This window comes from Larus michahellis, unplaced genomic scaffold (assembly GCF_964199755.1).
Source record: "Larus michahellis unplaced genomic scaffold, bLarMic1.1 SCAFFOLD_349, whole genome shotgun sequence".
Lineage (NCBI taxonomy): Eukaryota > Metazoa > Chordata > Aves > Charadriiformes > Laridae > Larus > Larus michahellis.
Window position 1 is genome coordinate 19,681 of NW_027436335.1, and position 11,517 is coordinate 31,197.

The following is an 11,517-nucleotide window of genomic DNA, read 5'->3' on the forward strand; positions in this document are numbered from 1 at the left end:
CTAGGCGTCCACAATGGAGACACCTCCTCCAAGCGTCCACCTCCTCCAGGTGTCCATGATGGAGACACCTTCTCTAGGTGTCCACCTCCTCCAGGTGTCCCTGATGGAGACACCTTCTCTAGGTGTTCACCTCTTCTAGGTGTCCACAATGGAGACACCTCCTCCAAGCGTCCACCTCCTCCAGGTGTCCATGATGGGGACACCTCTTCCAGGTGACCATGATGGAGACACCTCCTCCAAGTGTCCACCTCCTCCAGGTGTCCCTGATGGAGACACCTTCTCTAGGTGTTCACCTCTTCTAGGTGTCCACAATGGAGACACCTCCTCCAAGCGTCCACCTCCTCCAGGTGTCCATGATGGGGACACCTCTTCCAGGTGACCATGATGGGGACACCTCCTCCAAGCGTCCACCTCCTCCAGGTGTCCCTGATGGAGACACCTTCTCTAGGTGTTCACCTCCTCCAGGTGTCCATGATGGAGACACCTTCTCTAGGTGTTCACCTCTTCTAGGCGTCCACAATGGAGACACCTCCTCCAAGCGTCCACCTCCTCCAGGTGTCCATGATGGAGACACCTTCTCTAGGTGTTCACCTCCTCTAGGTGTCCACAATGGAGACACCTCCTCCAAGCGTCCACCTCCTCCGGGTATCCACGATAGGGACACCTCTTCCAAGTGGCCATGATGGAGACACCTCCTCCAGGTGTTCACCTCCTCTAGGCGTCCACGATGGAGACACCTCCTCCAGGTGTCCACCAGCAGCCGCCCCACCCCCCGCAACCCCAACAAAAATCCCACCACGGGGTGAGGTGTCACCAACATCCCACCTCTTTTATTACAAAGCGGGGTGGCGGGGCAGGGTGGGGACGGGACCAGGACACGGCCGCCACCCCCCCGCCACCTCCCCCCGCCCACGTCCACTACCCCGAAGGAAAAGCCTTGATGACCTTGACGTCGTCCAGAGGCCGGTCCTGGGCGTTGGTCTCCACCATGGCCAGGCGGCCCAGCACCCCCATGCCCTGGCAGACCCTGCCGAAGATGCTGTGCTTCCCGTCCAACCACTGCGCCGGGCCCAGCGTCAGGAAGAACTGGCTCCCGTTGGTGTCCGGCCCCGCGTTGGCCATGGCCAAGATGCCGGCGCCTAGGAAGGACAGACGGACGCCCTTTAACGAGCTGCTTTTTTTTTTTGGGGGGGGGGCGGGGGGGGGAGGTGCTTTTTAAGGGGGATTTTGGGGGGTTTTACGGGGTTTTTGAAATGGTCTCGTGGGAGATAAGTCACCCCCCGGATGGGGTCTTGGGGGACGCAGGAGATCCACCTCACGGATAAGGTTCTGGTATCACAGGGGACGTGCCAGCCCATGGGCAAGGTCCTGGGGGACATGGCACCCCGTGGATGGGGACCTGAGGAACATGCTACCCCATGGACGGGGTCTTAGGGGATGCAGGAGACACGCCACCTCATGGATAAGGTTCTGGTATCATGGGGGACATGTCACCCCATGGTCAGGGTCCTGGGGGACATGCCACCCCATGGACAGGGTCTTGGGGGATGCAGGAGATGTGTCACCTCATGGATAAGGTTCCGGTATCATGGGGGACATGTCACCCCATGGTCAGGGTCCTGGGGGACATGGCACCCCATGGATGGGGTCTTGGGGGACACGTCGTCCCATGGCCAAGGTTCTGGTATCATGGGAGACATGGCACCCCATGGATGGGGACCCAAGGGACATGCTACCCCATGGATGAGGTCTTAGGGGACGCAGGAGGTGTGCCACCTCATGGATAAGGTTCTGGTGTCATGGGGGACGTGCCAGCCCATGGTCAGGGTCCTGGGGGACATGGCACCCCAAGGATGAGGTCTTAGGGGACGCAGGAGGTGTGCCACCTCATGGATAAGGTTCTGGTGTCATGGGGGACGTGCCAGCCCATGGTCAGGGTCCTGGGGGACATGGCACCCCAAGGATGAGGTCTTAGGGGACGCAGGAGGTGTGCCACCTCATGGATAAGGTTCTGGTGTCATGGGGGACGTGCCAGCCCATGGTCAGGGTCCTGGGGGACATGGCACCCCAAGGATGAGGTCTTAGGGGACGCAGGAGGTGTGCCACCTCATGGATAAGGTTCCGGTATCACAAGGGACGTGCCAGCCCATGGTCAGGGTCCTGGGGGACATGTTACCCCATGGATGGGGTCTTGAGGGACACGTCATCCCATGGCCAACGTTCTGGCATCATGGGAGACATGCCACCCCACGGATGGGGACTTGGGGGACATGCTACCCCATGGACAGGGTCTTAGGGGACAGAGAAGATGCGCTACCTCACGGATAAGGTTCTGGTATCATGGGGGACGTGCCAGCGCATGGGCAGGGTCCTGGGGGACATGCCACCCCATGGATGGGCTCTTGAGTGACACATCATCCCATGGCCAGCCTCCCTGGGACATGCCACCCCATGGCCAAGGTTCCAGTATCATGGGGGACATGCCACCCCATGGATGGGGACTTGGGGGACATGCCCCACCATGGCTTGGCTCATGGAGACCATGGAAGCCATCCCACCCCATGGATAGGTCTTCGGGGACATGGGTGATGTGCCACTCCATGGCCAGCCTCCTGGGGGACATGGAGGACATCCCACCCCATGACCAAGGTCCTGGCATCATGGGGGACATGTCACCACATGGCTGGGGTCCTGGGGTACATGGGGGACATGCCACCCCACAGGTGGGGTCCTGGGGGACACAGGGGTCATGCCACCCCATGGCCAAGGTTCTAGCATTCCAGCATCATGGGGGACATGCCACCAAATGGGTGGGGTCCTGGGGGACTTGGGGGCCATGTCACCCCAGGAGTGGGGACATGGGGGACATCCCACCCCACGGATGGGGTCTTCGGAGATCCGGGAGACGCGCCACCCCACGGATGGGTCTTAGGGGACATGGGGCCGTACCACCCCACGGCCAGGATCCTGGCATCATGGGGGACACGCCACCAAACGGGTGGGGTCCTGGGGGACTTGGGGGCCATGTCACCCCCAGGAGCGGGGACATGGGGGACATCCCACCCCACGGATGGGGTCTTCGGAGATCTGGGAGACGCGCCACCCCACGGATGGGTCTTAGGGGACATGGGGCCGTACCACCCCACGGCCAGGGTCCTGGCATCATGGGGGACATGCCACCAAACGGGTGGGGTCCTGGGGGACTTGGGGGCCATGTCACCCCAGGAGTGGGGACATGGGGGACATCCCACCCCACGGATGGGGTCTTCGGAGATCCGGGAGACGCGCCACCCCACGGATGGGTCTTAGGGGACATGGGGCCGTACCACCCCACGGCCAGGGTCCTGGCATCATGGGGGACATGCCACCAAACGGGTGGGGTCCTGGGGGACACGCCCCCCGCCCCAGGGGTGGGGTTGTGACCTCCGGGTGGTGGCCTCCGCTCACCGGTGAACTTCAGCTCCGGGTGCAGCTCGTCCTCAAACTGCTTCCCGTAGATGGAGGCGCCGCCGCGGCCTGGGGAGGGACAAGACCCGGAGCGGGGGGTGTCAGCGGGGTTCTGGGGAGTGGGGGGGGGGGTGTGAAGGGGGGGGGGGGGTGGCATCTCACCGGTGCCGGTGGGGTCCCCCCCCTGGACCATGAAGTCCTTGATGACGCGGTGGAACTTGGTGCCGTTGTAGTAGCCGCGGCGGCAGAGCTCGGCGAAGTTCTTGCAGGTGCGGGGGGCGTGTTTCCAGTAGAGCTCCAGCACCAGCGGGCCCATCCTGCGCCCCCCCCCCCCGCCCCCCCACACACCGGGGGGGGGGGATGTCAATCACCACCCCCCCCCACACACACGGGGGGCTCACCCCACCCGCCCCCCCTTCCACCGAAGGGCTCACCCCACCACCATAAGGGGGGTCAGCCCACCGCCCGCCCCCCCCCCACACCGAGGGGTCACCCATCGCCCCCCCGCCATCACTTGGGGGGGGGGGGCACCTCAGCGCCCCCCCCCCGCCATCACTAGGGGGGGGTCATCCCATCCCACCCCCCACCACCACCAGGGGGGCACCCCACAACCATAAGGGGGGTCAGCCCACCGCCCGCCCCCCCCCCCACCGAGGGGTCACCCATCGCCCCCCCGCCATCACTGGGGGGGTGGGGGGGGGTCACCCCACCGCCCCCCCCCCCCCCCCACCACCACCGGGGGGGTCACCCACTGCCCCCCACCATCACTGGGGGGGGGTCGCCCCCCACCACCACCACCACCAGGGGGTCACCCCACCACCATAAGGGGGGTCACCCCACCGCCCCCCACCACCACCGGGGGGGGGGGGGGGTCACCCCACCGCCCGCCCCACACCAGGGGGGTCACCCCACTGCCCCCCCCCCACCCCGCCACCACCAGGGGGGGTCATCGCACTCATCCCCCCCCCCCCACCGGGGACACACCACACCCCGGGGAGGGGGGGGGGGGGAGCAATGGGGGATGGCCGAGATCACGGCGAGGGGGGGGGGAACAACTGGGGGGGTGTCCGGGACCGGATGGACAGAGCCAGGGGATGGCCGGGACCGGGGACGGGGGGGTCCGGGGGGGCGTCTGGGACCGGGAGGTGGGGGTCACCCAGGGGCCCATCCGGTACTGGAGGGGGGGTCTGAGGGGTGTCCGGTACCGGGGAGGACAAACCCAGGGGATACACGGAACAGGAAGGAAGGGGGGGGGGGGGCGGGGGTGTCCGGTACCGGGGCATAGTGGGGGCTTAATGGACACCGGGGGGGCACGTGGGGCTGCCCGGTACTGGAAGGGGCGAGCCGGGGGTGTCCAGTACCGGGAGAGAGGGACCGGGGGGGTCTGGTACCGGGAGGCCAGACCCAGGGGCTGCCCGGTATCGGAAGGGGGGGACGAGGGTGGCCGGTACCGGGGGTTAGTGGGAGCTAACGGACACCGGGGGACACCGGGGGCTGCCCGGTACCGGGGGACACGGGGAATACCCGCTACCGGGGGGCACCGGGGGTTAACGCACCCCGGGGTCTGCCCGGTGTCGGGGGGGGGGGGGGGGGAGACAGGACCGCAGTGTCCCCGGTACCGGAGCGGGAGGCCGGGGCCGAGGGGGTGGGAGGGGCCGCCCGGTGCCGGTACCGGGGGAGGGGGGCCCGCCCCTTACGTGGTCTCCATGGCGACGGTGGGCGGCTGCCAGGAGTCGGGCGGGACGGCGGCCATGACGCTGCTGCTGCTGCCGCCGCCGCCGCCGCCGGCGGAAGGGACCCCGGGACCCGCCGCGCGCGCTTCCGGGGACACTCCCCCCTCCCTTCCGGCCGCCGGCCAATGGGAGAGGAGCAAGGGGGCGGGGAGGAGCGGAGGCGGGGCCAATCCGCGCGGGCGGGCGGGCGCGACGCCGGCGTGACGCGGGGGAGGGGGGGAATTCGAACGAGGCCACGCCCCCTCCGCCGGGACACGCCCCCTCGCCCCTCAGCGCGCGCGCGGGCAGCGGCGGCCGGGGAGGCGGTGAGCGGGGGGGGGGGGGCGGGGGGGGGAACGGAGGGGGGCGGGGCCGGGCGGGAGCCGGGGGGGGGGGAACCGGGGGGGAACGGGAGAGGGGGGGGCAACCGGGACCCCCGGGATCGGGGATGGGGGCGGGAACCGGGATCGCCGGGATGGGGGATTGGGGAGCGGGGGTGGGGGGGGAGAACCGGGACCTCCGGGATTGGCGGGGGGTGGGGGGGAAAACGGGGACCCCCGGGATCGGGGATGGGGGGAGCGGGGGGGGGGTGGGGGGTGGTGGAAACGGGGACCCCCGGGATCGGGGATGAGGTGGGGGGCGGGAACCGGGACCCCCGGGATGGGGGAGAGGGGGTGAACGGGGATCCCCGGGAGCGGGGATGGGGGGAGCGGGGTGGGAGGGGTTGGGGGGGGCTTCCCCCAGGTGCGGGACTGGGGACCCCCGGGATGGGGGTGTGGGGCTGGGACCCCCCCCCGGGCTGGGACCCCCCCCCCCCCCGGTTTGGGAATGGGGTCCCTGGGATCGGCGTGTGGGCGTGGGACCCCCGGTTGGGGGGCTGGGACCCCCCCCGGGATGAGGGTGTGGGGCTGGGACCCCCGGTTGGGGGGCTGAGACCTCCCCTAGGATGAGGGTGTGGGGCTGGGGTCCCCTGGTGTGGGGCTGGGGTGTCCCCCCTCCTCCCCGGGATGAGGTTGTGGGGCTGGGACCCCTTCGTGTGGGGCTGGGACCCCCCTGGGATGAAGTTGTGGGGCTGGGACCCCTTGCTATGGGGCTGGGACCCCTCCCGGGATAAGGGTGTGGGGCTGGCGTCCCCTGGTGTGGGGCTGGGATCCCCCCCGGGTTGAGGTTGTGGGGCTGGGACCCCTTCGTGTGGGGCTGGGACCCCCCTGGGATGAGTTGTGGGGCTGGGACCCCTTGGTGTGGGGCTGGGACCCCTCCCGGGATAAGGGTGTGGGGCTGGGGTCCCCTAGTGTGGGGCTGGGACAACCCCCCCCCCCCCCCCCCCCCCCAGGGTTGAGGCTGTGGGGCTGGGACCCCCTGCCCCGGGACGAGGCTGTGGGGCTGGGGGGGTGCCGGGGATGTGGGACTGGGGGGGGGGGTGGGGGGGGGTCCCCCCGCTTTTCCCCCCCCCAAGCCGTGCCGTCCCCGCGCCGCCGGTGCCATCCCCGGTGGCACAAAGCCCCCATTGTCCCTGGCAGAGTGGCGGGGGGCCGTCCCCCCCCACCCCCCCCGCGGCCACCCGGGGGTCGGGGACACGGGGGGGGGGGTGTTGGGGACACGGGGGGGCCGTGGGTCACCCCCCCCCCCCCCCCCCCCTCGCAGGCGAGCCCCGGAGGCGATGGCCGAGGAGCGAGGTAGGGCAGTGCCACCGCCGCGTCCCCCTTGTCCCCCCCCCCCCCGCCACGACCCCGGGGCTGTGGGGCCGGGGCTCACCCCACATGTCCCCCCCGTGTCCCCCCCCCCCCTTCCGTGTCCCCTGTCCCCCCCAGATGTCCGCTTTGTCACCGAGGAGAGCTTCGACTTCGGGTTCCTGTCCCCTTCCGACAGGTGAGGGGGGGACACGCCACCCCATGGATGGGGACCTGGGGGGACATGGGGGACGTGCCACCCCATGGATGGGGACCTGGGGGGACATGGGGGACACATCACCCCATGGATGGGGGTCTGGGGGGACATAGGGGACACGCCACCCCATGGATGGGGACCTGGGGGGACATGGGGGACACGCCACCCCATGGATGGAGGTCTGGGGGGACATGGGGGACACGCCACCCCATGGATGGGGACCTGGGGGGACATGGGGGATGTGCCACCCCATGGATGGGGGGTCTGGGGGGACATGGGGGGACACGCCACCCCATGGATGTGGGTCTGGGGGGACATGGGGGACACGTCACCCCATGGCCAAGGTCCTGGGGGACATTTCACCCCATGAGCAGGGACACTGGGGACGTGCCACCCCATGGATGGGGACCTGGAGGGACATGGGGGACGTGCCACCCCAGAGATGGGGATCTGGGGTCCTGGGGGACATAGGGGACACGCCACCCCATACATGGGGACCTGGGGGGGACACTGGGGACGTGCCACCCCATGGATGGGGACCTGGGGGGACATGGGGACGTGCCACCCCATGGATGGGGTCTGGGGGGACAAGTCACCCCATGGCCAGCCTCCCGGGGGACATTGCACCCTATGGCCAGGGACACTGGGGACATGCCACCCCATGGCCGGGGTCCTGGGGGACATGTCACCCCATGGCTCAGGTTTAGGGGGACATGGGGGACGTGCCACCCCATGGCCAGGTTCCTGGGGGGCACAGGGGACACGCCACCCCACGGATGGGGATCTTGGGGTCCTGGGGGGACATGGGGGACGTGCCACCCCCTACATGGGGACCTGGGGGGACACGTCACCCCATGGCCGGGGTCCTGGGGGACATTTCACCCCATGGCCAGGGACACTGGGGACGTGCCACCCCATGGATGGGGTCCCTGGGGACACTGGGGACGTGCCACCCCACGGATGGGGTCTGAGGTGACATGGGGGACATGGGGGACGTGCCACCCCATGGATGGGGTCTGGGGGGACATAGGGGACACGCCACCCCATACATGGGGACCTGGGGGGACATGTCACCCCATGGCTGGGGTCCTGGGGGACATGAGGGACGTGCCACCCCATGGATGGGGTCTGAGGTGACATGGGGGACACTGGGGACGTGCCACCCCATGGATGGGGTCCCTGGGACACTGGGGACGTGCCACCCCCACGGATGGGGTCTGAGGTGACATGGGGGACATGGGGGACGTGCCACCCCATGGATGGGGTCTGGGGGGACATAGGGGACACGCCACCCCATACATGGGGACCTGGGGAGACATGCCACCCCATAGATGGGGTCTGGGGGACATGGGGGACATGCCACCCCATGGCCGGGGTCCTGGCGTCATGGGGCACATTGTCACCCTGCGGCCAAGGTTTTGGGGGACGTGCCACCCCATGGATGGGGTTATGGGGGGATGTGCCACCCCATGGGGGGGGGGTCCTGGGGGGCACAGGGGACACGCCACCCCACGGATGGGGATCTTGGGGTCCTGGGGGGACATAGGGGACGTGCCACCCCATACATGGGGACCTGGGGGGACACGTCACCCCATGGCCGGGGTCCTGGGGGACACTGGGGACGCGCCACCCCATGGATGGGGTCTGAGGTGACATGGGGGACGTGCCACCCCATGGACGGGGTCCTGGGGGACATGGGGGACGTGCCACCCCACGGACGGGGTCCTGGGGGGCACAGGGGACACGCCACCCCACGGATGGGGATCTTGGGGTCCTGGGGGGACATAGGGGACGTGCCACCCCATACATGGGGACCTGGGGGGACATGGGGGACGCGCCACCCCACAGACGGGGTCCTGGGGGACATGGGGGACATGGGGGACGCGCCACCCCACGGGTGGGTCCTGGGGGGCCGTGTCACCCCGTGGCCAAGGTTTTGGGGGACACGGGGGACGTGCCACCCCCATGGAGGGGCGCCACCCCATGGCGGGGGGGGGCGGGGACGGGGACACACATGCCACCTCCTGCCCGGGGTGTGGGTGACACGGGGGGGGGGGGGGTGTAAGGTGGCCAGGGCCGGGCTAACGCTGGCCTTCGCCCCGCAGCCGAGAGGAAGAGGAGGAGGAGGAGGATGAAGATGACGGAGACGATGGCGGGGAAGGAGCCGGGGGGGGCTGGCCCCCCCTGCGGGGTGCCCGGCTGGAGGAGGTGACGCGGGAGGCCACCCGCCTGGCGGCGCAGCTGGAGCGTTGTCACCTGCCCTGTCCCCCCGCCTCCCCCCCCGGCAGCCCCCCCCGCAACCCCCCCCCCCCCCCCCCCGCAGCCCCCCCCGCCGCCAGACCTTCGTGGTGAAGGACAGCCCCGTGCGGGCGCTGCTGCCCACCGTGGACCCCCCCGCCACCGCCACCCCCCCCCCGGCCAGGGCCACCCGCAAGGTAGGTGACATTTCTTGGGGGGGGGGCTCCCAGTGCTCCCAGTATGGCCCCACACCACCTTCCCACCATGGCTGACACCCCCCCCCCCCACCCCAAAACTGGCTTTGGGTTGGGGGGGGGGGGGGGGGGAGGTCCGAGTGCCACCTTCGTGTCCCCAAGGGGGGGGGCACCGTGGCACCCACTGAGCGCTGTGTGTGTGTCCCCCCCCCCCACCGTCTGCTTCCAGGGTTGTCACCCCACAGCGGCACCCAAGGGACCCCCGGCGGCCAGGGCCCCCCCCCCAAGCCGGGTGGGGCCCCCCCGCCCGGGCCCCCCGCCAAGGGCCATGGGGCTGGGACCCGCGGGAAGTCGGAGCCCCCCCGGGGGGGGACAGCAGGTACCGGCGCCGTGGGGGACGGGGGGGACGGGGGCACGGGCAGCACCCCCGCCGTGGGGCGCTGATGCTGTGGGGCACCCAAACCGTGGGGGCGCCCCCGCCGTGGGGCACCCAGACCGTGGGGGCGCCCGCTCCATGGGGTAGCCGTGCTATGGGGCACCCGCGCCATGGGGCGCTCACGCTATGGGGCATTCAAACCGTGGGGCACCCAGACCGTGGGGCGCCCGAACCGTGGGGCACTCAAACCGTGGGGCACCCACGCTATGGGGCACCCCCGCCGTGGGGCGCTGACGCTAGGGGGTACCCAAACCATGGGGGCGCCCCCGCCGTGGGGCACCCAGACCGTGGGGCGCCCGCTCCATGGGGTAGCCGTGCTATGGGGCACCCACGCTATGGGGCGTCCAAACCGTGGGGCACCCAGACCATGGGGCGCCCGAACCGTGGGGCACTCAAACCGTGGGGCACCCACGGCTATGGGGCACCCCCGCCGTGGGGCACATGTGCTATGGGGCGCCCCCACCGTGGAGGACCCAAACCGTGGGGCACCCACGCTATGGGGCACCCCCGCCACGGGGGGCTCATGCAATGGGGGCACCCAAACCGTGGGGCGCTGAAATTTTGGAGCACCCACGCTATGGGGCACCCCCGCCGTGGGGCACCGACGCTATGGGGCACCCCCACCATGGAGGACCCAAACCGGGGGGCACCCGAATCATGGGGCACCCCCTCTGTGGGGCACCCCCGCCATGGGGCACCCCCGCTATGGGGCAGGAGAAGGGGAGCCAGACCCCGCTATGGGTCCAGCCCCTCGGTGCCAAGCGGGTGCCGAAGCCGCCCCCCAGCGCCGCCGTGGGGTGGGGGGCTCGGGGTGCTCCGCCGTGCCCCCCAACCTCCCCCCCCCCACCTCCTCTCTCCCCAGGCCAGCCCAAGGCGAGGGGGGGCGCTGCCCCGCTGCCCCCCCCCACCCGCCAGCCCCACACCAGACCCACCGCCGCCCCCGCCCGCCCCACGGCCCCCAGCGCCATCCCCAGGGCCCCCGGACGGACCCCCGCGGGGGGGGCACCCACCCCCAGAGGTAAGGATGGGTGCTGCGGGCCCGGGGGGGGGGGGCGACGACACAGGGAGTTGCCCCCCCCGCCCTCCCGTGCCTCAGTTTCCCCACGGCCGCTCTCCCCATTGCAGGTGTGGGGCCGGCGCGGGCGACCCCCCCGGCTGCCGGCTCGGGGTGCAAACCTGCCCCCCCCCCCTCCGCCGCCAGCCGCCTCCGCCCCCCCCGGAAGACGGCGGCCAGCAGCACCCCGAGGTGACGCCCCTCCCCCAATCCCCGCCCCCCCCCTCCCCCGCCCCCCCCCCCCCCCCCCCAACCCGGACCCACAGGAGACCTCGGGGTGCCCCCCCCCCCCCCCAAGAATTGGTGTGTGGGGTGAGGAAGGGGGAAATTGGGGGGGGGGCAGAACCACCCACCCCCCCCCCCCCATCATCTTGCTGTGTGGAGGATGGGGGGAACTGGGGGGGAACTGGGGGGCTGGGGGGGGAGGAGGGGGCAGAACCAATCCCCCCCCGCCCCCCACATCAGGGGGAACTGGGGGGGGTGGGGGTGGGGCAGAACCGACCCCTGACCCCCCCCCCCCCCCCCAGGGACGGGGCAGAGACACAGGTT

General features: G+C 70.8%; 3 protein-coding genes across 3 annotated transcripts; 2 read left to right on the forward strand and 1 right to left on the reverse strand.

The window, feature by feature from the left end:
* Positions 1-803: 803 nt before the first annotated feature.
* On the reverse strand, positions 804-5,282 carry PPIL1 (peptidylprolyl isomerase like 1). The gene is made up of 4 exons (XM_074571875.1): positions 5,145-5,282; positions 3,610-3,764; positions 3,448-3,516; positions 804-1,139 (listed from the first exon to the last, which is right to left on the reverse strand). The coding sequence occupies exons 1-4, from the start codon at positions 5,198-5,200 to the stop codon at positions 919-921; spliced, it is 501 nt and encodes a 166-aa protein (XP_074427976.1). The 5' UTR covers positions 5,201-5,282; the 3' UTR covers positions 804-918.
* Positions 5,283-5,390: 108 nt separating this feature from the next.
* On the forward strand, positions 5,391-9,846 carry PSRC1 (proline and serine rich coiled-coil 1). The gene is made up of 5 exons (XM_074571876.1): positions 5,391-5,485; positions 6,804-6,835; positions 6,971-7,028; positions 9,152-9,481; positions 9,708-9,846. Exons 2-4 carry the CDS (start codon positions 6,820-6,822, stop codon positions 9,396-9,398), a joined length of 321 nt encoding a protein of 106 aa, XP_074427977.1. The 5' UTR covers positions 5,391-5,485; positions 6,804-6,819; the 3' UTR covers positions 9,399-9,481; positions 9,708-9,846.
* A 30-nt stretch (positions 9,847-9,876) lies between these two features.
* LOC141737227 (uncharacterized) lies at positions 9,877-11,178 on the forward strand. The gene is given in 3 exon segments (XM_074571873.1): positions 9,877-10,593; positions 10,596-10,932; positions 11,040-11,178. Coding segments are annotated over 3 exon segments (1,134 nt in total). The 5' UTR covers positions 9,877-9,921; the 3' UTR covers positions 11,165-11,178.
* The last annotated feature ends 339 nt before the right edge of the window (positions 11,179-11,517 follow it).